Source organism: Schistocerca americana, chromosome 9 (assembly GCF_021461395.2).
Source record: "Schistocerca americana isolate TAMUIC-IGC-003095 chromosome 9, iqSchAmer2.1, whole genome shotgun sequence".
Taxonomy (NCBI): Eukaryota; Metazoa; Arthropoda; class Insecta; order Orthoptera; family Acrididae; genus Schistocerca; species Schistocerca americana.
Genome location: NC_060127.1, coordinates 60162163 through 60187859, shown reverse-complemented (window position 1 = coordinate 60187859; position 25697 = coordinate 60162163). Strand labels below are relative to the sequence as shown.

General features: G+C 44.5%; 1 protein-coding gene across 1 annotated transcript in view; it reads right to left on the bottom strand.

The window, feature by feature from the left end:
- Positions 1-25697, bottom strand: part of LOC124550631 (UDP-glucosyltransferase 2-like) — a 52956-nt gene that overhangs the window by 10895 nt on the left and 16364 nt on the right. Inside the window, exon 3 of the mRNA XM_047125354.1 lies at positions 2627-2846. Within this exon, the coding sequence (XP_046981310.1) occupies positions 2627-2846 (220 nt within the window). The remainder of the gene's footprint in view (positions 1-2626; positions 2847-25697) is intronic.

Genomic DNA, 25697 nt, shown 5'->3' with positions numbered 1-25697 from the left:
TTTTCAAAACATGAGAAGTAGCACTACCGCAGAATATTCCTATTTTCATCCCGTAATTTGAGAGTTTTCTCTGTATGTATTGTTTCAATAGACAACATCTGTGGAAAGCAACCAGATGCTCATATTTTGTTACATTTGTTTCACAGCTATACATTTTTGAAATTATTTGCAGCCACTGTTGTCATAGAACTCTTATAGTTGCTAAGTTGTCATTTGCTACCAATGTTTGTGCATGTTGTAAATTTCTAAACATATAGATCCAAGGGACACAAGTGTAACAATTTAAACTATAACAGGAGAGAGAGAACTATTTTTTTCTTTTGCGGCATGAGCTATGCACGACATATAGAAATGCAACGTCATCAGATTTCGAGCGCTAGCATTTAAATACAAGTATAAAAAATTCATGCAAAAACAAATTCCTTTCCGGGGTCATAATGATCCAAAGTTAGGTATAAGGCCCCTTTAATTCAAATGGCATGATCATGTCAAAGCAATATAGGTGCTACACCAGCATGTTTTATATTGTTGTTTGTTGCCACTTATTCTTTGGGATCAAGGAACACATGACGTTGCTCTAGAGTTTTGCTGAGTTTAGACAACGTATATCTATTTTTTTAAATTAAAATTCTCGTTGCCTCATTAATACTCCACTGCAGATGTTCGATATGTGAAGCTTGCATGTTTTAGTCACTCCTTTTTTATATGTGTTGCGGCCAAGTGTATTCTAGTGTTAACTTTCAGACAAGGAATATGTTTCTAGACGGTTAGGTGATAACCTTCCATCACTTAACATGCCTCTCCTAGTGTCCAACTACTTTACACAGTGATTACGTATTTACACACACAACCTACCTATACCTCTGCAAACATACTCCGCGAACCACCGTACAGCGCATGATGGGGGGTAGCCTGTGCCACCGCTAGTCGCTTCCTTTTCTGTCCCACTCGAAAACAGAACGAGGGAAAAGCGACTGTGTGTGTATGTTTCCGTACAAGCCCTAATTTCTCCTATCTTACCTTCGTGGTCCTTACAATAAATATACTATCTACAGCCAACGTCAAATGCTGGTTCTCTTAATATTCTCAGTAGTGTTGTTCGCACCTACCGGTAATAAATCAACAAGTCGGCTTCTGAACCACCCTGACCGTTCATGTGAGAAGAGATTAGAATAATACCAGATATTACTATCGTATGACACTGCAGGACATATACATACACAATAAATTTCTAGGTTAGTAATCAAATCTGACGAACAGATTGCAGTACTCACTGCCACTTATGGAAGTCTTACAGATCTTTTTGAAATGCTTAGTGTGGGCAGCTGCCCACAGTATATTTTATTGTCAGCCACTTCGCACCACAATCACACGCAATTATGCTGCAGTTACTCCACTCCTGCAAGATGTGGCCATGTTGTCATTGTCTCGTGCAGAAGCAATTGAGTGACGACGATTTGCGATAGGGCCTTCGTCATCAAGTTTTGAATTATGTGGGTTGTCTGGAGTCTATTTTCCTTCCGATGTTTTTTGAAATTTTTGGTATCATTGGAAACGCCTAAAGGTCGAACCATGGAGGCCAGCGGATCTACAAGAGTATAGCTGGTGGATCGAGGAAAGCGTTATTTACAACTTTCTTACTGAGAGCTTCGTTTCTGAGTTCTGGAGAATCGGTATTGGACAGAACAGTCAACCACTGAAATAGGAGCTGTTCTGACAGCGACAGTAATGGTCTTCGTGACCTCACTCAGTTGTACGTCTGTCTTAGTTGTGTGTGCACTCTCTGCTCGTACAGGGATGCAATACTCAGCAGCTGAGCACACAAGAGAAACTGCAGCATTGCGTAACATGTAGAGAGTGTGCTGTCGTAAGCTTGATCTTTTAGGTCTGACAGCCGTCGTATCATCTGCATACCCGTTTTTTTAAACTTGAATCTGATATGTCACATACAAATTAATTAGAATAGGAGCAAGTACTAATCCTTGAGGCAGGGCTTGCTGTCTGTTAGCTTTTCTATTAAGGGAAAAACAGAAAACCATGAATACAAGAAGATGGTGTTGAGTAAATTTGCTAACTTCTGGCAAGCAATCCAATCTACAAATGTCAACATCATGGCTTCTGCCGACCAATGAGGCCGAGCAGTTCTGGGTGCTTCAGTCTGGAACTGCGCTACCGCTACGGTCGCAGGTTCGAATCCTGCCTCGGGCATGGGTGTGGGGATGTCCTTAGGTTAGGTAGGTTTCAGTAGTTCTAAGTTCTAGGGGACTGATGGCCTCAGATGTTAAGTCTCATAGTGCTCAGAGCCATTTGAACCATTTTTTCAGGCCTTCTCTCCGTGCTGTATGTAAGCTTCCAGCGGAACTGCAAAAGATGCAGACGGTTTGTGACCGTCTGTAACACATGTTCTACCGCTGCTGTAAGTGCTAGCGCCTGACCACAGCAACTCCGATTGTTTCTCAAGCCATCCCACTGTGCCGGGGTCATTACCTCCGTGGCTGTTGAATGTACCAGGGACAGGCACATATTCCTCCGATCCAATAATATCATTACAGTCTAAAGCAATTGCAAGGAAAAATGACAGAAGCGTAGGCTCTGAACATGTTGTAGTAAATTTTCAAACCCTTACCTGGGGTCCTCCAGTACCTTGTGGAGCGCTTCCAGGACCGACTCCTTGGTGAGTCTGAGCGTGTCCAGCTCGACTGCGGTGCCCTTCGCCACGTTCTTGCGCAGGTTGGCGTACTGGTCCAGTAGGAAGGGCACCCCCACCACGGGGACGCCGTGGTACACCGCCTCTGTGGTGCTAAGCATCCCCCCGTGGCTGATGAACACCTTCACGTTCGGGTGCGCTGGAAACGAGGAACCGTTCGACATAGAGCAAGACAAATTCCCAGAAGATGAACAAGTAATTTAAATATTAATTTGTTTTTGTTTGTAGTTTTATCTCCCCTGACTATTAAGGCCTTCAGTCACTCTTTTACATTGGACCAGGAACAAAAAATACCGAAAAATATTACACTACTGGCCATTATAATTGTTACACCACGAAGATGACGTGCTAAGAACGCGAAATTTAACGGACAGGAAGAAGATGATGTGATATGCAAATGATTAGCTTTTCAGACCGTTCACACAAGGTTGGCGCCGGTGGCGACACCCACAACGTGCTCACATGAAGAAAGTTCCGTCCGATTTCTCATACACAAACAGCAGTTGTCCGGCGTTGCCTGGTGAAACGTTGTGATGCCTCGTGTAAGAAGAAGAAATGCGTACCATCACGTTTCCGACTTTGATAAAGGTCGGATTGTAGCCTATCGCGATTGCGGTTTATCGTATCGCGACATTGCTGCTCGCGTTGGTCGAGATCCAATGACTGTTAGCAGAATATGGAATACGGAACGCCGTGCTGGATCCCAACGGCCTCGTATCACTAGCAGTCGAGATGACAGGCATCTTATCCGCATGGCTGTAATGGATCGTGCAGCCACGTCTCGATCCCTGAGTCATCAGACGGGGACGTTTGCAAGTCAACAACCATCTGCACGAGGAGTTCGAAGACGTTTGCAGCAGCATGGACTATCAGTTCGGAGAGCATGGCTGCGGTTACCCTTGACGCTGCATCACAGACAGGAGCACCTGTGATGGTGTACTCAACGACGAACCTGGGTGCACGAATGGCAAAATGTCATTTTTTCGGATGAATCCAGGTTTTGTTTACAGCATCATGATGGTCGTATCTGTGTTTGGCTACATTGCGGTGAACGTGCATTGGAAGCGTGTATTCGTCATCGCCATACTGGCGTATTACCCGGCGTGATGGTATGGGGTGCCATTGGTTACACGTCTCGGTCATCTCTTGTTCGCACTGACGGCACTTTGAATAGTAGACGTTACATTTCAGATGTGTTACGACCCGTGGCTCTATCCTTCATCTGATCCTTGCGAAACCCTACATTTCAGCAGTATAATGCACGACTGCATGTTGTAGGTCCTGTACGGGCCTTTCTGGATACAGAAAATGTTCGACTGCGGCCCTGGCCAGCTCATTCTCTAGATGTTTCACCAATTGAAAACGTCTGGTCAATGGTGGCCGAGCAGCTGGCTCGTCACAATACACCAGTCATTACTCTTGATGAACTGTGGTATCGTGTTGAAGCTGCATGGGCAGCTGTACCTGTACACGCCATCCAAGCTCTGTTTGACTCAATGCCCAGGAGTGTCATGGCCGTTATTACGGCCAGAGGTGGTTATTCCGGGTACCGATTTCTCAGGATCTATGCACCCAAATTGCGTGTCAATGTAATCACATGTCAGTTCTAGTATAATATATTTGTCCAATGAATACCCGTTTATCATCTGCATTTCTGCTTGGTGTAGCAATTTTAATGGTCAGTAGTGTACAACACATTTTCAACATTTACGAGGACTCGCATTTCAGTTATATACTTCTGAGATATTAGTTACAGGATAATAATCACTGTAGCTGTTGTATTCTGTATGAAGACAGATTTGATGCGGCTTGTCTACCCTATGCAAGCCTCTCCATCACTGCTTAATTTATGCAATCTACATCCACTTCAACCTGCTCACCTTATTGAAGCCAAGGCCTTTCTCTACAATTTCTTTCGGCCTCCCCTTCTCCACCCCTCCCCGCCCCACCACTCTCCCTCTGATTCTGAGGTGACGGATTTCATGACGTCACAGCGTATGTTCAATCAACCGATCTCCACTCTTAGTCAAGTTGTGCCATCAATTTATTTTTCTCCCAATTCGGCTCAGTATCCCTCATCATGTATTCGATCTACCAATCTAATCTTCTGCAATCTTCTGTAACACCAGCCTTAAGTACTATTTTCGTCTGAATTGTTTATCATACATGTTTCCGTTCTGTACAATGATTCACTCTAGACAAATAACCTCATGAAACGTTTCCTAGAAGTTAAATTTATATTTGATTTAACAAATTTCTATTTTTCAGATTCTTCTTTACTGTTGTTAGCCTGCATTACGATTCTCGCTGCTTTGGCCATCATCATTGTATTGCAGGTGAAATAGCAAAACCCATCTACCACGTATGATCCAGTTCACTCATTACGTAATTATGTAGTAGCACTACAAACCATTACTCTTGTTTTAACTTTGTCAAAGCTTATCTTATAGCATGTTTTCAAGATCCTATCCGTTCCGTTCAACTGATCGATACCCTTCGGCGCCAGAGAGATTTACAGTGTCATCACCATACTGTATGTTTTTTACTTTTTCTCCCTGTACTTTAATTTCCTTTCCCAATTTCTCCTCCATTTTCTTTTGCTTGCTCAATGTAGAAACTGAATAATATGGGGGATATGCTGCAATCCTGTATCACTGCCTTCTCGACTACAGATTTCCTTTAATGACTTTAGACTCTTATATCTGTTGTCTGGTTTCTACTTTAGACTGTTATATCTGTTGTCTGGTTTCTGTACAAGTTTTGGGCAGTGGTGGGTAAACAACTTCATAATCTGCACTCTACTGATGCTACGTAACCAATTCGTACAACTGATTCTCTGACAGTATTATAGGTTACAGGCTAAAGGAAAAATTGTTTCCTTTGGAACCAATCGTTAAATCTGTCTGGGAATCGATAGTTAGTGCCTTTGTGCTTTGGTCAGGTAAAGACGGCGGCAAGGAGTAATGCTTATTTAGATAACCAATAGGAACTAGAGACTCAGCAGTAGATTTGGGTTTGCACAATATCCTTCTTCTCCCACAAGTGATAGTCAAACGTTAGTGACACATTTAGAACAGCAGTGGGACGGTAGTTTCCAGATACGATTGAAATATGAGAGAGATGGCAGGTCCTGTGTTAATGCCTCGTTAATTTATTCCGAGCTCGAAACAGAAATATTTTAATCCCTCCTCCAGAAGATGTTGAAGTTTATCGAAAGGGAAGTAGCCATTTTGTCAAGTCACTTTGACTTGATCATCCCTGCATTGTGAAGTGTACTATAGGCTATCTTCTCCCCAACACTACCTTCTCGTTACTCACACAATGCAAACTGCGGTTGAACTTCAGTGGTTTAGAAGGCAAGTTTTCCCTATTTCATAACACTAATATCTTCAACAAAACGTTTAGGTATATCTCCTCTCAATGGAGTCAATGCGAAACCGGCACTTTCTTATCCCCAATTTCAAGGCATCCTGTCACACGACTGTTCTTAAAGAGAAGTCATATAACCCATGAAAAGAATAGCTGGAAAGAAGCACCATCGCAGACTGACCGCCAATGTAATGATATCCAATCTATTACTCCCATAATACCATGGACTGGTCGTGCGAAATTCTCTATCTGACGTCGAAGATAAGGCTGCATTTCCAAAACGAAAGCTTCTTCATTCATTTCCACATAATAGGCCATAGAGACTTCTCAACTTATTAGTGCGACTCAACACCAGAGTCGGTTTCATCCCGTTTTTCTGTTCTGTATTATACACTGAAAAGCCAAAGAAACTGGTACACCAGCTTAATATCGTGTAGAGCCCCGTCGAGCACTCAGAAGTGCCGTAATACGACGTGGCATGGACTCGACTAATATCTGAAGTAATGCTGGAGGAATTGTGACCATGAATCCTGCAGGGCTGTCCATAAACCGGTAAGAGTACGAGATGGTGGAGATCTCTTCGGAACAGCACGTTGCAAGGCATCCCAGATATGCTCCATAACGTTCATGTCTGGGGAGTTTGGTAGCCAGTGGAAGCGTTTAAACTCAGAAGAGTGTTCCTGGAGCCGCTCTGTAGCAATTCTGGACGTCTGCGGTGTCGCACTGTCCTGCTGGAAATTCCCAAGTCCGTCGGAATGCACAATGAACATGAATGGATGCAGGATGCGTATGTACGTGTCACCTGTCAGAGTCGTACCTAGACATATCAGGGGTCCCATGTTACTCCACCTCTCCACACCATTACGGAGTCTCCACCAGCTTGGACAGTCCCCTGCTGACATGGAGGGTACACGGATTCATGAGGTTGTCTCCATACCCGTACACATCCAGACACTCGATACAATTTGAAACGAGACTCGTCCGACCAGGTAACATGCTTCCAGTCATCAACAGTCCAATGTGGATGTTAACATGCCCAGACGAGGCGTAAAGCTTGTTTCGTACAGTCATCAAGGGTACACGAGTGGACATTCGGCTCCGAAAGGCCACATCGATGATGTTTCGTTGAATGGTAGGCACGCTGGCACTTGTCGATGGCCCACCATTGAAATCTGCAGCAATATTCAGAAGGGTTGCACTTCTGTCATGCTGAAAGATTCTCTTCAATTGTCTCTGGTCCCGTTTTGCAGGATCTTTTTCTGGCCGCATCGATGTCGGTGATCTGATGTTTTACCAGATTCCTGACGTTCACGGTACACTCGTGAAATGGTCGTAGGGGAAAATCCTCATTTCATCACTACCTCGAAGATTCCGTGTCACATCGCTCGTGTGCCGACTATAACACCACGTTCAAACTCACTTGAATGTTGATAACCTGCCATTGTAGCAGCAGTAACCGATATGACAAGTGTGCCAGACACTTGTTGTCTTATACAGGCGTTACCGACCATAGCGCCGTATTCTGCCTGTTTACATGTCTCTGCATTTGAATACGCATGCCCATACCAGTTTCTTTGGCGCTTCAGTCTATAGCCCGAAAGCAGTACTGTTTTTTTATTATTTGTTTACAAAATGGAATATGTTTTTTTGAAACTCACTGAGTTCGTCTACAATCACCGCAGCCTCTTATGACCATATGAAGTATCTGTTGTTTAAATAATTTTGTAATTGTTACGAATGTAATGTTGAGGTCAATATGACCCAATAAGAAATGTTTTTATTCTATCGTGTGACTTTAGTACCTTTTCTTGGATTTACTGTCTTGTTACAGGCCTATGCCTTTAATGATTTAATTTCACATAATAATGCATGTATTTCCAGCAGCTGACTTCTTTTGAGTTGATGCTCGCATGAAATCACCTTGACAGAGGGCCAACTGAGCTACCCAAGCACAACTCACGCCCCATCCTCACAGTTGGAAACATCCCCCAAGCTGTGGCTAAGCCAATTCTCCGCAATATCTTTTCTTCCAGGAGTGCTAGTTCTGCAAGGTTCGCAGGAGGGCTTCTGTTAAGTTTGGAAGGTAGGAGACGAGGTACTGGCAGAAGTAAAGCTGCGAGGACGGAGCTTGAGTTGTGCTTGGGTAGCTCAGTTGGTAGAGCACTTGCCCGCGAAAGGCAAAGGTCACGATTTCGAGTCTCGGTCCGCCATACAGTTTTAATCTGCCAGGAAGTTTCTTCTGCATATAGTGTTCACCCCCCTGTGTGTGAGACATAGTTACTGTCTTATTGACTCAGACGGAATGAAATTCGCAATGACTTTATGCCCTTTTATCAAGATATCGACTTATCCCGTTTCTATCCTTGCTAACAAGGGAATCTCCCCATCGCACCCCCCTCAGATTTAGTTATAAGTTGGCACAGTGGATACGCCTTGAAAAGCTGAACACAGATCAATCGAGGAAACTGGAACAAGTTGTGTGGAACTATGAAAAAAATAAGAAAATATACAAACTGAGTAGTCCATGCGTAAGATAGGCAACATCAATGATAATGTGAGTTCAGGAGCGCCGTGGTCTCGTGGTTTGCGTGAGAAACTGTGAAACTAGAGGTCCTTGGTTCAAGTCTTCTCTCGTGTGAAAATTTTAATTTTTTTTTTCAGACGATTATTATCTGACAAACTCTTATGTTTTCATCGCTTTTTTGGGAGTGATTATCACATCCACAAGAAAACCTAAATCGGGCAAGGTAGAAGAATCTTTTTACCCATTCGCCAAGTGTACAAGTTAGGTGGGTCGACAACATATTCCTGTCATGTGACGCACATGCCGTCACCAGTGTCGTATAGAATATATCAGACGTGTTTTCCTGTGAAGGAATCGGTTGACCTATGACCTTGCGATCAAATGTTTTCGGTTCCCATTGGAAAGGCACGTCCTTTGGTCTACTAATCGCGCGGTTTTGCGGTGCGGTCGCAAAACAGAGACACTAAACTTATTACAGTGAACAGAGACGTCAATGAACGAACGGACAGATCATAACTTGGCGAAAATAAAAAAATCAAACTTTTCACACGAGGGAAGACTTGAACCAAGGACCTCTCATTCCGCAGCTGCTCACTCTAACCATGGGACCACGACGCTCATCAGCTCGCATTGTCCTTGATATTGCCTATCTTACTCATGGACTACTCAGTTTGTATATTTTCCTTATTTTTTTCGTAGTTCCACACAACTTCTTCTTGTTTTCTCTATTGATCTGTGTTCAGTTTTTCAAGGCCTATCCACTGCGCCATCTTACAACTAAATCTGAGGGTGGTGCGATGGGGAGGTTCCCTTGTAAGTAAGCGCTGAAACTGCGCTGCAAAGCCACAATTCATCCACAGCCAGCCAACGTTTATAATTTGATTTCGACATCCCTATGAACATCAGTTTGTGACCAGTTTGCGTAATTCTTTCGTGGTGTGTCTTTCTTTCTTTCTTTCTTTCTTTTTTGTCTTAGAGTGTATTTTAACATCGAAAATAAATTTAAGTGTTAGGAAATCTTTTGTTAAGGACGAGACTGGGAGCCATGGAATTCTGGTGAAGCAGAAGAGTATTGGCAATTAGATAGGCAGAGCACGCAATGAATGAAGAGATACTGAATTTAAACGGGAGGAAAAGGCTTTAAGGCACAAATAATTTGCAGAAAAGAAAGGATGTGCGTCCTGAGGCGTCTAGGAATGGTTAATCTGGGAATAGGCAGAAGCGTGGAGGCTTAAACTTATTGACGGGCGCAAGGATTTCAGTGCTGTAAGTAGGTTCAAAGTGCAGGGTACGGTGTTAACACAGCGAGGAGAAGCTAGCGCAGGGCAGACCAGCATACCGAGCGGCCTGAGTGACGGTCACAGCGAGAATGCGCAATAGTAACTTATATGGATTTAGAGGACGAAAAAATACCTAAGAAATGGTCCGGATTGCGAAAGAATTGAGTTCCTCAATATTACAGGGTGGAGCACGAAATGTGTTACTAATTGTTTCTTTCACAACTTACGACGCACATTAGATCTCCCGCTGGGATCTCTACAGCAGTACCAGCAGAGCTCGGAAAAACAAATGAGTTACGAAGTGACGTGTAATTCACGATACTGCCGCTAGGAGACTAGTAAGCACCAATGACTGACAATGGAAGACTGACGACACAGCAACGATCGGCAGTTGTGTTACTTTTTCATGAAACGAAAAGCCTTGTTGTGACTCAGAGGCGTTTTCGACAACATTTTAACACACGATGGGTCCCTTGCAAGAAGACCATCCACAGATTGTACGATAAATTTGTACAGGAAGCAACAATATAGGAAGCGAAGCGACCTCGGCCTAAGCCTGTTTGTTCGCCGGAGACTATTGAAGCGGTACGAGTTGCTGTCCCGGGAAATCGTGTAGAAAGGCAGCAGTGAAACTAGGAATATCCAGACGCTCCGTTCAACGCATTCTTAAAAGTGACCTCCATATGTACCCATACAAGATGACCTGTGCACAGAAGCTCACTGAAGAACACAAGCAGCAGAGACTACCGTTTGCTCAGTGGGCGGAGGATAGGGAAGAAACTCTCAACAACGTTTGGTTTTCAGACAAGGCGCATTTTCATTTAGACGGTGTGGTTAACAAACAAAATGTACACTTTTGGGCCACTGAAAACCCACAAGTGCTTCATGAACGACAACATTATGCTCCGAGGATTACAGCGTGGGCACCAGTTTCCAGTCACGGACTTATTGGACCCTTTTTCTTTGAAGGAACTGTGAACAGCGAGCGTTATTTGAGTATGCTACGCAATAGCTTCATTCCACAGCTTCTTGCTACTGCATTGCCCTTCAACACGCAGTGGTTCATGCAAGATGGAGCAAGGCCACATACTGCAGACACTGTGTTGGAGTTTTTACACGAGCATTTCGACATGCGAATCATTTCACTCAGGTTTCCAAGTCGCTTCAATGACGGACAAAATTGGCCCCCCAATAGTCCAGACGTCAATCCATGTGACTTTTTTCTTTGGGGTTACCTAAGGGAAAAAATTTAATGGCGCTCAGAAGACTTATTCTTCAAGCTTGCAGTGAAATTAAGGAATACATGTGCCGTAGGTTAATCACTAACTTCAGTGTTCCTTCGAAGGAAGTTAGGAAACGAAATGGTGGACATATTGAGCATGTGCTGAGTTAGAACAAATCTCCATGGACGGCTCTTCATTGTAGTATACGTTCCTTTCAGATTCTATTGACAATAATGTTTACATTCAAAAACAAAATGGTAACACATTTCGTGCGCCACCCTGTATATGGTTAGTAATGCAAGACTTTTTCTGAAAGCAAGTTGGTTTCATTTAGGATTACAATACACCATGTTATTCCCAACTCTTTTAGCTACAAAACGCTGTTTTTGAACCTACATCTACATATATGCTCCGCTAGCCAATAAGTGGTGTCTGGCGGAGGGCATAATTCGCGCTAAAGTCATATTTCCCCCTGTCTGTTCCACTCGCGGATCGCGTGAGCGAAAAACGGCTGTCTGAACACCTCAGTACGAGCTCCAATTTCCCTTATCCTTGAATGGTGATTATTGCGCGATTTGAAAGTTGGTGTAATAATACATGCTCTATATCCTCGGCGATGATCGGATTTCGGAATTTAGTGAGCAGCCATTTCCAATTAGCGCGCATCTATCTGAAAATGTGTCCCACTTCAAACTTTCCATGAGATTTGTAACGGTCTCGCGATGGCTAAATGTACCAGTTACGAATCTTGCCGATCTTCTTAGGACCTTCTCAATCTCTTGAGTCAGACCCAACTGGTAAGGGTCCCATACAAACGAACAATATTCTAAGACTGGACGAACTAACGTACTGTAAGCTGTTTCCTTTGTTGAAGGACTGCATCGCTTCAGGATTCTAGCAATAAACCGCAATCTAGAGTTCGCCTTTCCCGTTACTTGTGTAATCTGATCATTCCATTTGAGATCATTTCGAACAGTCACACCCAGATACTTGACGGATGTTACCGCTTCCAAAGACTGGGCATTTATTTTGTACTCGTACATTAATGGGATTTTCTCCTTGTTATACGCAGTAGGCTACACTCACTAATACTGAGAAATAACTGCCAGTCACTATACCACGCATTATATTTTCTGCTAATCCTCACTGATTTGTTCACAACTTTCGTGTGATACTACTTTCCTGTAGACTACAGCATCATCGGCAAACAGTCTAATGCCGCTACCAATCCCATAAACCAGATCGGTCATGTAGATCGTAAAAAGCAGCCGACCTATTACGCTGCCCTGGGGCACACATGAAGTTACGCTTGTTTCTGTTGAAGTTACTCAGTTCATGACGACGTACTGATCCCTGTCTGTTAGAAAACTTTCTAATCCAACCGCATATGTCATCAGATAGATCGCAAGCGCGCACTTTTTGTAGCAAGCGAAAGTGCGGAACTGAGTCGAACGCCTTTCGAAAGTCGAGAAATATGGCATCGAACTGGGAGCCGGTATCTAGAGCATGTTGTATATCATGCACAAAGAGGGCCAGCTGTGTCTCGCATCACCGCTGTTTCTTAAAACCGTGCTGGTTTCTACAGATGAGCTTCTCAGAGTCTAGAAAGGTCATTATGTATGAACAGAAAATATGTTCCATAATTCTGCAACAAATTGATGTCAGTGAAATTGGCCGGTGATTATGTGCATCCGATTTTCTACCCTTGCTATGACCTGGGCCTTCTTCCAGTCCCGTGGAACTTTCCGCTGTTCCAATGATGTCCGATAGATGATGGATAGGAATGGTGCTATATTTGTAGCATAGTCAACTTAAAATCTTACGGGGATACCCTCTGGGCCAGATGCCCTCCTTGCGTCTATGGATCTTAACTGTTTTACAATCCCAGATACACTAAACACTATGTCAGCCATCCTTGCGTTTGTTCCATAATTGAAAGGAGGAACGGTGCTGCAGTCCTTTATCGTAAACGAGTTTTTGAAAGCTAGGTTTAGAATTTCGGCCTTCTGTTTATCATCATCAGTTTCATTACCCGTACTGTCAGCAAGAGAAGGTATTGAATTATTTTACGTACGACCGAAATTTTTTGGGGTTATTTTTAGAATCTGCAGATAAAATATTGCTTTCAAAGATTCTCAATAACTTTGTGTCCCGCGGTGAATGCTTGGAGCTGACTGTGAAGATATTCATTAATGACACTTTTATTTGCTTTCCCAACAAGACAACCCTACGCTGTTTCATGGTTTTCTGTTGCAACTTCCACTGACATAGAAGCCACAACGACATTATGGTCACTAATAAACTACTGGCCATTAAAATTGCTACACCAAGAAGAAAGGCAGATGATAAACGGGTATTGATTGGACAAATATATTATATTAGAACTGACATGTGACTACATTTTCACGCAATTTGAGTGCATAGATCCTGAGAAATCAGTATCCAGACCAACCACCTCTGGCCGTAATAACGGCCTTGATACGCTTGGGCATTGAGTCAAACAGAGCTTGGATGACGTGTACAGGTACAGCTGCCCTTGCAATTTCAACATGATCCCACAGTTCACCAAGAGTAGTGACTGGCATATTGTAACGAGCCAGTTGTTCGGCCACCATTGACCAGACCTTTTCAATTGGTGAGAGATCTGGATGATGTAGTGGCCAGGGCAGCAGTCGAACATTTTCTGTATCCACAAAGGCCCGTACAGGACCTGCAACATGCGGTCGTGCATTATCCTGCTGAAATGTAGGGTTTCGCAGGGATCGAATGAAGGGTAGAGCCACGGGTCGTAACACATCTGAAATGTAACGTCCACTATTCAAAGTGCCGTCAATGAGAACAAGAGGTGACCGAGACGTGTAACCAATGTGACCCCACACCATCACGCCGGGTGATACGCCAGTATGGCTATGACGAATACACGCTTGCAATGTGCGTTCACCGCGATGTCGCCAAACACGGATGCGACCATCATGATGATGTAAACAGAACCTTGATTCATTCGAAAAAATGACGTTTAGCCATTCGTGCACCCAGGTTCGTCGTTGAGTACACCATCGCAGGCGCTCCTGTCTCTGACGCAGCGTCAAGGGTAACCGCAGCCATGGTCTCCGAGCTGATAGTACGTACTGCTGCAAACGTCTTCGAACTGCTCGTGCAGATGGTTGTTGTCTTGCAAACGTCCCCATCTGTTGACTCAGGGATCGAGACGTGGCTGCACGATCCGTTACAGACTTGTGCGGATAAGATGCCTGTCATCTCGACTGCTAGCGATACGAGGCCGTTGGGATCCAGCATGGCGTTCCATATTACCCTCCTGAACCCACCGATTCCATATTCTGCTAACAATCATTTGATCTCGACCAACGCGAGCAGCAATGTCGCGATACGATAAACCGCAATCGTGATAGTCTACAATCCGACCTTTATCAAAGTCGGAAACGTGATGGTACGCATTTCTCCTCCTTATACGAGGCATCACAACAACGTTTCACCAGGCAACGCCGGTCAACTGCTGTTTGTGTATGAGAAATCGGTTGGAAACTTTGCTCATGTCAGCACGTTGTAGGTGTCACCACCGGTGCCAACCTTGTGTGAATGCTCTGAAAAGCTAATCATTTGCATATCACAGCATCTTCTACCTGTCGGTTAAATTTCGCGTCTGTAGCACGTCATCTTCGTGGTGTAGCAATTTTAATGGCCAGTAGTGTACATGCACCGTGCATGTGTGTGACTAGCAGTCATTCCTCGCCACGGGGCACTGCTATCGCGTGAACGGATTTGTACCGATGGTCTGGCGGTGGTCATAATGTTCTGGCTAATCATTGTATATGTCTGAAAGAAATCTGCCTCTGTGCAGACGACTTCTTGCAAGAAGGCAATATCAAGTTCATTTGTTCAAAGAAATTTCCCCAAAATGGTCATATTTTTTCGTTTCTAATCCCGCAAATATTTCACGTTACAAACGTAAACACCCTTCCACTTTCCACGCAGCTAATAGTTAATATTTTCTAACCTCTTCATATGTGTTATTACTTTGTTCTGTTTGTTCGCAATCAATATTTCCTGTGTTTTTGTGTTGTTCTTCCTGCTCCTCTTCCTCATTCTTCATTTTATGGCGTGCCACTGTTAAATTTGGTTTGACCTCAGTCTTTGACTGTTTTGCTCCACTTTTGTGTTTGAGCGACTTATGATCCCCCGTGATTTTCTCTTTGTCGTTAGCAGTGCGCTCAGCTAGTTGGTCAGTGACAGTGACAGTATATTTCAAAGAGTGTTTCGTTTTGCTTCCTTGCTTGATGTTTTCATTTTCATTTACAACTGTCGAAGTCTCAGTCAACCGTTGGCGCACTGTACTCTGTTGTGTTCGTTCGTCTATCAAATATTGTTTACTTCCTTGTGGGGCTAGGCTCAGGCGTTCTGTTATATATGGGTGATGTGTCTGATGCCCCGCAGCTTCCACTTTATTTTCTGTTCCGTATCGAATTCGGTCAATAGGTTCATTGCTTTGCCGGAATTTTGCTTTCTTGGTGTTTGTAATGGTTTCCCACCGTCTTGTTCTGACTTCGAACTTTCCTTTTCGTGTGGCCGCTTTTTGTTCTTCTGAGGTTCGTTTGGAATGAAATGATTCTCCACTATCGTTTCGGGCGTACTACCTTTTCGATAAATCTCCAGGTCAACAACTTCTGTTCTGTACCTTTGCGCAGTAGTTGCACCTTTAAATTTAGTACTCCTCCCGCCTACATCGCTATCTTTCTGTTCATCTAATGATGCTTTTCTTGTTTCTTTAATTAAAGGAAGGTAGTCCTCAAATTAGATCAGCTGTTGTTCTGTACATTCCATTTGGGTGGCTTCACCATTATCCTGTACATTAACAGCAGGTCTCACATCTTATACACACATCCAAAAATGTTTTGCGTGACCTCGTTTGCGAGAGTAACGGAACCTGTACCGAAAATTGGAATAGAGATCAACATAGACATCATTTCCACCCTTTTTATTGCTCATAGAAAACACACATCGCATGTTGTACCACCATACGGCGAGACCTTCAGAGGTGGAGGTCGATATTGCTGTACACACCGATACCTCTAATACCCAGTAGCACGTCCTCTTACATTGATGCATGCCTGTATTCGTTGTGGCATACTAACCACAAGTTCATCAAGGCACTAATCATACAATGAAGGCTTTCACGACCGGATGGTACTGTTGTTGATAATTCTTCCGGGTTATATGGCCGTGGTCCATGGAATTCTTCTATTCCTAACGTTTCGTCCAATACTACGTTGGACATCTTCAGAGGTATGGCTGGTCCTGCTGAGTCCTGCCGACTGACCAGTCGGGCGTCGGAGAGCGGCCTAAATACTGAGGAAAGTGGGCGTGGTCTAGCTTGCACATAGTAGCAGAGAGAAAACTAGTTAAGGATAAAATGTAACTATCGATAATAGTCCGTCATAGATAAAAATCACTTATCAATTCTGTAACGCCACTGTCCATATCTCGCTTAATTTCAAGGCCTCTTCTTTTTTATTAAAATTATCTTGATGTTTATAAATTTAAATAGCCTCCCTATACAGTCGTGGATAATAGCTCGTGGTAGCACTTAAAACTGTAGTTTCACAAAACTTAACTACATGGTCACCGGACTGAAGTGCATGTTCCGCAACGGCCGATTTATCTATTTTACCCAGTCGGCAAAGACTTTTCGCTCCTTTACCTTCGTATTCACACTTCTTTTCGTAGTATCAATATAGACCTTGCCACAACTACACGGAATTTTATACACACCGCTAGATGATAATGGTGGCCTTCTATCTTTAACAGAACGAAGTACTTGTCCTATTTTTCTGGTAGGTTTGAATACCGGTTTCACTTTATGTTTCAGCAAAATTTTGCCCATTCGATCTGTAACCTTACCAATGGAAGGTAAAGACACCGTGTTCTTCCATTGCTGTGTACCATCCTTGTCCTTTGGCCTGCTGTAATTAGGTCTTAAAACTCTATTAATTTCTTTGTTTGAGTATCCATTCTTTTCGAAGGCCTGTTTCAGATGATTCAGTTCCGTATCTAGATGTTCCGGCCCACTAATCCGTTTTTCCCTGACCACTAATCTTTTGATTACACCTCTTTTTTGTTGTGGGTGATGATTGGAGTTCTTATGTAAGTTTCTATCAGTATGTGTGCTCTTCCGAAACACTTTATGTTTTAGACTGCCATCGGTCTGTCTCATGACGAACACATCGAGAAACGAAATTGCCTGGTCACCGGAAACAATCTGTCCCAGGCATGTTCGATGAGGTTCATGTCTGGAGAATATGCTGGCCACTCTAGTCGAGCGATGTCGTTATCCTGAAGGAAGTCATTCACAAGATGTGCACGATGGGGGCGCGAATTGTCGTCAACAAATACTTCGCCAATTTGCTGCCGATATGGTTGAACTATCGGTCGGAGGATGGCATTCACGTATTGTACAGCCATTCTGGCGCCTTCCTAGACCACCAGCGGCGTACGTCGGCCCCGCATAATGCGACCCCAAAACAGCTGGAAACCTCCACCTTGCTGCACTCGCTGGACACTGTGTCTAAGGCGTTCAACCTGACAGGGTTGTCTTCAAACACGTCTCGTACGATTGTCTGGTTGAAGGCATATGCGACAGTCATCGGTGAAGAGAACATGATGCCAATCCTGAGCGGTCAATTTGGCATGTTGTTGGGTCCCTCTGTACCGCACTGCATGGTGTCGTGGTTGCAAAGATGGACCTCGCCATGGACGTTGGGAGTGAAGTTGCGCATCATGCACAGTTTGAGCCGTAACACGACGTCCTGTGGCTGCACGAAAACCATTATTGAACATGGTGGCGCTGCTATCACAGTTCCTCCAAGCCATAATCCGTAGGTAGCAGTCATCAATTGCTGTAGTAGCCATTGGGCGGCCTGAGCGAGGCATATCATCGATAGTTCCTGTCTCTCTGTATCTCCACCATTTCCAAACAACATCGCTTTGGTTCACTCCGAGACACCATGACACTTCCCTTCTTAAGAGCCCTTCCTGGCGCAAAGTAACAATGCAGACGCAATTGAACCGTGGTATTGACCGTCTAGGCGTGGTTGAACTACAGACAACACGAGCCGTGTACCTCCTCCCTGGTGGAATGATTGGAACTGATAGACTGTCGAACCCCTCCGTCTAATAGGCGCTGCTCATGCATGGTTGTTTATATATCTGAACAGTCAAAGGGACTGTGTCTGTGATATAACATCCACAGTCAACGTCCATCTTCAGAAGTTCTGGGAATGCGGGTGATCCAAAACTTTTTTGATGTGTGTAATTAATGTGTGGCACGCTGTTGAAGATTATTCCACAAAAAAAAAAAAATACCTGCCGTGGACAAATTCGCGAAGGTCCCCTGCTTCATTATGCAAGTGAGATGTAGAGTTCTGTCCTGAGAAGACAAGATTGGCGTTAGATTCAGATACAGTACTACGGGAGGGAACGTTAAGTTTTAGAAACATCTGCACTTATCTTATGCCATTATAACACTGAATCGTGTGCCTGCTGGACCATCTTGCTAATTCATTTTTTAATCTGGCCGTATTTTGAAAGAACCTGCACTAAATCATTGTTTCCTAGTACTGGTTCAAAATGGTTCAAATGGCTCTAAGCACTATGGGACTTAACATCTGTGGTCATCAGTCCCCTAGACTTGGAGCTACATAAACCTAACTAACCTAAGGACATCACACACATCCATGCCCGAGGCAGGATTCGAACCTGCGACCGCAGCAGCCGCGTGATTCCGGACTGAAGCGCCTAGAACCGCTCGGCCACAGCGGCCGGCTCCCAATTCTGGTGGGAGATTTAAAAGTCTAACTGTTTTCAGTTCACTGTTTGCATTACATATGTCAACCATGCTAATAGAATGATGACAATGGCGAAATTAAAACTGTCCCTCAGTTTTCATTAAAATCTTTTTTCTAGCAAAACAGCATTATACAATTTTACAAACACACACTGCCCTTCGCTATCAATCTGCGTGAATTCTGCGTGATCTCCTGAAATACCAAAGTTATCACATAACCGATCATGGATTCCAAGGAAGGACGCTGAAGATGAATAGCATTCTTGCAAGTGAGAACCTTTATCTATGTAGTGTCCTGGAATAGTAAAGAGTTGGAAACGTGGAAATTGACAAAGTTTCGTTGTCTATGCCGAGAGCCAGAGGCAGGAGGTTAGCCGAGATGTAAGAGGTTTGCACATGTATCGGAATGTGTCGTCATGCAGGGGCAATGGCCTGGTTACGCACAACAGGCGAGAGAGAATTGCTTAGCACGGGGGTTTGTGTTAGATGGAGACTTTCGTAGATTGCAAGACAGAGGTATGGCGTCAGCTGTACTGCATTTCACAAGTCTGCCGCAACAACACGTAACTCTGTTGCAAGAACACCTAAGGGGCGAGTACGACAGATAAATCAGCAGTATAAGTGGAACGAATGCGGTCATTACAAACGAGCATGACGTCAGGACGTCGCTCGTGCTTCCTTTAAATACGCCAGCTTTGATAGCAACATGGTACTCGCAGTTAGACTTGCAGTTAGATGTGTACTGGGTCGCTGCGTAGCGCTCAGATCGGTGATCGACATGTTAATCTTTATTAAGGAGATGTTGCAGTAAGGGCGGCCCATCCAGCAGCAGATGTGAGGAAACAGTACCAGCTCTGGTCCTCTCTGCTGCCGCTGTCAATCATCAACCCTGGATTAGCAGACATCCCGGCAGACTCTCTCGCCGCCAATGCTGACCACATCAGTGAGCCGTCGTCGAGATCGTGCGGGGCCTACGCCCTGTGCACCCACCATCACAACCCGGTGAGCCGACGACACTGGGGGACTGCAGCCCGTTCTGCCTGTCCACCACGGATGAGCCACCAGGAGGAGCAGGGAAGAAGACGGGGTGGGATAGAGTACGCTCCGCACTACGAGAACGCCTCTCGTGCCGACAGCGCCGGGACTCCAACCCGGAGCCTCCTACGCGCAGCGGCCTGCTGTCCGCAGCCGAGCCGCCGCCCAGCCGGGCGCCGCCAGCGACGCGCGGCTGAAGTAAGGGCATTCCTCTGCTACGTCACAGCACGCGGCGCTGCGCTAGCAAGACTGCGCGGCCCGGATCCGGTGTCATCGCTACGAGTCAGCGAGGACTCGGGGAAGGTCGTTGATATCACCAAGCCACATTGTACTCGGCAGGAATAAAGTTGTTATGAATTAATAATGTTTCATGGCGTTTCTGACGCTTCTACAGCCATTTCCTTGCATCCTGACAACTGGAGAGGTCACCGCTCGGCCATCCAGTCCACCATAGGCGACCGGGACCACCGGGGCGCCTGCATCTATTTTTCCTGGGAGATTCAGAAGACATGGTGAACGTGTGGGAAGCGGAAAACCCGCTTCTTCGACGAACACAAAGGAAGCTCGGTTAGCAAGTTTCAATATTATCAAGCTTGGAAGATTTACACCAGAGCCACTAAGAACGCTCGGTGACAGGTGTACAAGGTGCCACCACGAAGCCTCGGGTGGAGAGCAAAGGCAGCCGCCGTTCTCTGTACAAACGGCCGCTCAGCAAGGCTGTTGCAACCACGCGGAACTTATCTGTCGTCAGCTGCCTTGCCGAGACGTGTTTCACGTCAGAGAAGAGAATTTAGAGCCGAACTGTTAATAAATAATCTATATTTGTCAATATCTTCTAGAGAGCTCGGAAAACAGTGCTATTATCTTTGCAAACCAAAGATTAACGGCCTGTTTATGTGTGTAGGTTGGAGGGAGGCTATAACAGGAGCGAGAGGCTGAGAGGCTAAAATGCGACGGACTCGTCACTGATATGAGTATGGAAGTATGGATTAAATGCGGAGAGTATTCTATAAGCATTTTATTCACTATGCTGAATCATATTTTGCGGAACTTATCAAACAATAAATGCTTTTTGACAAATACGATAAAGTTCTGGCCGGTCGGTGTGGCCATGCGGTTCTAGGCGCTACAGTCTGGAACAGCGTGACCGCTACGGTCGCAGGTTCGAATTCTGCCTCGGGCATGGGTGTGTGTGATGTCCTTAGGTTAGTTATGTTAAATTAGTTCTAAGTTCTAGGGGACTGATGACCTCAGATGTTGAGTCCCATAGTGCTCGGAGACATTTGAACCAACTGTAAATTAATAGAGTTTTAAGACCTAATTACAGCAGGCCAAAGGACAAGGATGGTACACAGCAATGGAAGAACACGGTGTCTTTACCTTTCATTAGTAAGGTTACAGATCGAAAGGGCAAAATTTTGCTGAAACATTAAGTGAAAACGGTATTCAAACCTACCAGAAAAATAGGACAAGTACTTCGTTATGTTAAAGATAGAAGGCCACCATTATCATCTAGCGGTGTGTATAAAATTCCGTGTAGTTTTGGCAAGGTCTATATTGGTACTACGAAAAGAAGTGTGAATACGAAGGTAAAGGAGCGAAAAGTCCTTGCCGACTGGGTAAAATAGATAAATCGGCCGTTGCGGAACATGCACTTCAGTCACGTGACCATGTAGTTAAGTTTTCTGAAACTACAGTTTTAAGTGCTACCACGAGCTATTATCCACGACTGTATAGGGAGGCTATTTAAATTTATAAACATCAAGATAATTTTAATAAAAAAGAAGAGGCCTTGAAATTAAGCGAGATATGGACAGCGGCGTTACAGAATCGATAAGTGATTTTTATCTATGACGGACTATTATCGATAGTTACATTTTATCCTTAACTAGTTTTCTCTCTGATACTATGTGCAAGCTAGACCACGCCCACTTTCCTCAGTATTTAGGCCGCTCTCCGACGCCCAACTCGTCAGTCAGCAGGACTCAGCAGGACCAGCCATACCTCTGAAGATGTCCAACGTAGTATTGGACGAAACGTTAGGAATAGAAGAATTGCATGGACCACGGCCATATAACCCGGAAGAATTATCAACAACAGTACCATCCGGTCGTGAAAGCCTTCACTGTATGATTAGTGCCTTGATGAACTTGTGGTTAGTATGCCACAAGGAATACAGGTATGCATCAATGTAACAGGACGTGCTACTGGGTATTAGAGGTATCGGTGTGTACAGCAATCTGGACCACTTTGTCCGCAGCTCGTGGTCGTGCGGTAGCGTTCTCGCTTCCCACGCCCGGGTTCCCGGGTTCGATTCCCGGCGGGGTCAGGGATTTTCTCTGCCTCGTGGTGACTGGGTGTTGTGTGCTGTCCCTAGGTTAGTTAGGTTTAAGTAGTTCTAAGTTCTAGGGGACTGATGACCACAGATTTTAAGTCCCATAGTGCCCAGAGCCATTTTTGATAAAGTTCTAAAGTCAAAGAGTTGTGGCAACACTTTAACATTCTTTGCCACTTGAGTTTAGCGCGATCATATCGCTGACGTATTAGAGCGTAATCTTTGCCGCTGTTGGCATAGTGGATTACAGTTGTTTATGTTTAACGTTGTGTTTTCGAGTGTGAAAGTAATAAAAATTATTCTGAACAACTGCGTATCATTCTATAGATCGGGCATACTAGAAAGTCTCCACAATGGTGACCCCGACGTGATGCCCCTCCCAATAACATACAAAGGACTTCACCGATTCCTCGGCATGCTCAACTGCTACCGCCGCCATTTACCTCACACCTAACGACAGCCCAAGAACCACTCATGGCTCTACTCATAGGAAAAAATACTACAGGAAACCCCATACCATCACGCCGGTTGGTACGCCAGTATGGCGATGACGAATACACGCTTCCAATGTGCGTTCACCGCGATGTCGCCAAACACGGATGTGACCATCATGGTGCTGCAAACAGGACCTGGATTCATCCGAAAAAATGACGTTTTGCCATTCCTGCACCGAGGTTCGTCGTTGAGTACACCATCGCAAGCACTCCTGTCTGTGATGCAGCGTCAAGGGTAACCGCAGCCATGGTCTCCGAGCTGCATACTGCTGCAAATGTCGTTGAACTGTTCGTGCAGATGGTTGTTGTCCAGCAAACGTCCCCATCTGTTGACTCTGGTATAGAGACGTGGCTGCACGATCCGTTACAGCCATGTGGATAAGATGCCTGTCATCTCGACTGCTAGTGATACGAGACCGTTGCGATCCAGCACGGCGTTCTGTATTACCTTCCTGAACCCACCGCAGATTCCATATTCTGCTAACAGTCATTGGATCTCGACCAACGCCAGCAGAAATGTGGCGATACAATAAACCGCAATCGCGATAGGCTACAATCCGACCTTTATCAAAGTCGGAAACGAGATGGTACGCATTTCTCCTCCTTACACGATGCATCACAACAACGTTTCACCAGGCAACGGCGGTCAACTGCTGTTTGTGTATGAGAACAGGCAACGGCGGTCAACTGCTGTTTGTGTATGAGAAATCGGTTGGAAACTTTCGTCATGTCAGTACGTTGTAGGTGTCGCCACAGGCGCCAACCTTGTGTGAATGCTCTGAAAAGGTAATCAATTGCATATCATGGCATCTTCTTCCTGTCGGTTAAATTTCGCGTCTGTAGCACGTCATCTTCGTGGTGTAGCAATTTTAATGGCCAGTAGTGCAGTTTATGGCGAAGAGTTGAGAGTTCCAGGGGAATTATTCGCGCCACAATCCTCTCGATTGGCCACTTCAGAGCTTTACACGCAGTTTGTACAACAACTTAGCAGCAGAATGCGAAAACTGGAGCCTACCAACCCTATCAGGCGTGGGGAACGAAAGGTGTTCGTGCATAAAGACTTGACGCAAGCGTCTCAAGTGTGGCTCAGAGACGATGCAATGCGCCCACCACTCGTTTCTCCATACTGTGGTCCCTACCGAATAATAGAGAGAGGTGAACACTGGTTCAAAATCGAGAAGAACGGCAATCGAGAAACAGTGTCCATTGAGCGCCTCAAACCCGTGTACATCGACGCGGTCACTCCCAGCACTCAACCCATGGTGTCAAGTTCACCCAGCGAGTAACCCATCGTGATGGTGCCAGAGAACATGGACGATAACCCAGATACTCATACAGAGGAACAGGAAGAACAGGATCGGTTTCCAACAGTGGTTACAAGAGCAGGTAGACAAGTGAAGTGTAAATTCCCTGACTTACCGGGAGCACCCGGTTTAAAAAAAAAAAAAAAAATGGAGGGGCTGATGTGGCAACTCTTTGACATTCTTTGCCACGTGAGGTTAGCGCGATCGTATCGCTGACGTATTAGAGCATAATCTTTGCTGACTTAGAGTTGTTTATGTTTAACGTTGTGTTTTCGAGTGTGAAAGTAATAAAAGTTATTCTGAACAGCTGCGTATTATTCTATAGTTTGGGCATACTAGAAAGCCTCCACAGAGTAAACTGCTTTTCCAAAGAGCAATTATTGTTCCATATTTCGGGTTATATTCTTCACATCAATAAGTATGTTGTACTACACACTTTCTGAACTAGCCTGTGTCCTTCCTCAGCGTTCAAGCTATGTCGTTGTTGTGGTCTTCAGTCCTGAGACTGGTTTGATGCAGCTCTCCATGCTACTCTATCCTGTGCAAGCTTCTTCATCTCCCAGTACCTACTGCAACCTACAGCCTTCTGAATCTGCTTAGTGTATTCATCTCTTGGTCTCCCCCTGCGATTTTTACCCTCCATGCTGCCCTCCAATACTAAATTGGTGATCCCTTGATGCCTCAGAACATGTCCTACCAACTGATCCCTTCTTCTGGTCAAATTGTGCCACAAACGTCTCTTCTCCCCAATCCTATTCAATACTTCCTCATTAGTTATGTGATCTACCCATCTAATCTTCAGCATTCTTCTGTAGCGCCACATTTTGAAAGCTTCTATTCTCTTCTTGTCCAAACTATTTATCGTCCATGTTTCACTTCCATACATGGCTACACTCCATACAAATACTTTCAGAAATGACTTCCTGACACTTAAATCTATACTCGATGTTAACAAATTTCTCTTCTTCAGAAACGATTTCCTTGCCATTGCCAGCCTACATTTTATATCCTCTCTACTTCGACCATCATCAGTTATTTTTCTCCCCAAATAGCAAAACTCCTTTACTACTTTAAGTATCTCATTTCCTAATCTAATACCCTCAATTTCACCCGACTTAATTCGACTACATTCCATTATCCTCGTTTTGCTTTTGTTGATGTTCATCTTATATCCTCCCTTCAAGACACCATCCATTCCGTTCAAGCTATCTGAATACCAAATTTCATCAAAATCGGTTCAATGGTTTAGTCGTGAAAGCGTGACGTAAAGGGCTACTTTCGCACATACAGTATTGACATGGATTTTTTGTATGTACTTCTACATTTACATCTACATGGATACTCTGAAATCACATTTAAGTGCTAGGCAGAGGGTTCATCGAACCACCTTCACAATTCTCTTATTATTCGAATCTAGTATACAGCGCAGAAAGAACTAACACCTACATCTTACCGTACGAGATCTGATTTCCCTTATTTTATCTTGGTGATCGTTCCTCCTTATGTAGGTCGGTGTCAACAAAATATTTTCGCATTCGGAAAAGAAAGTTCGTGATTGAAATTTCGTT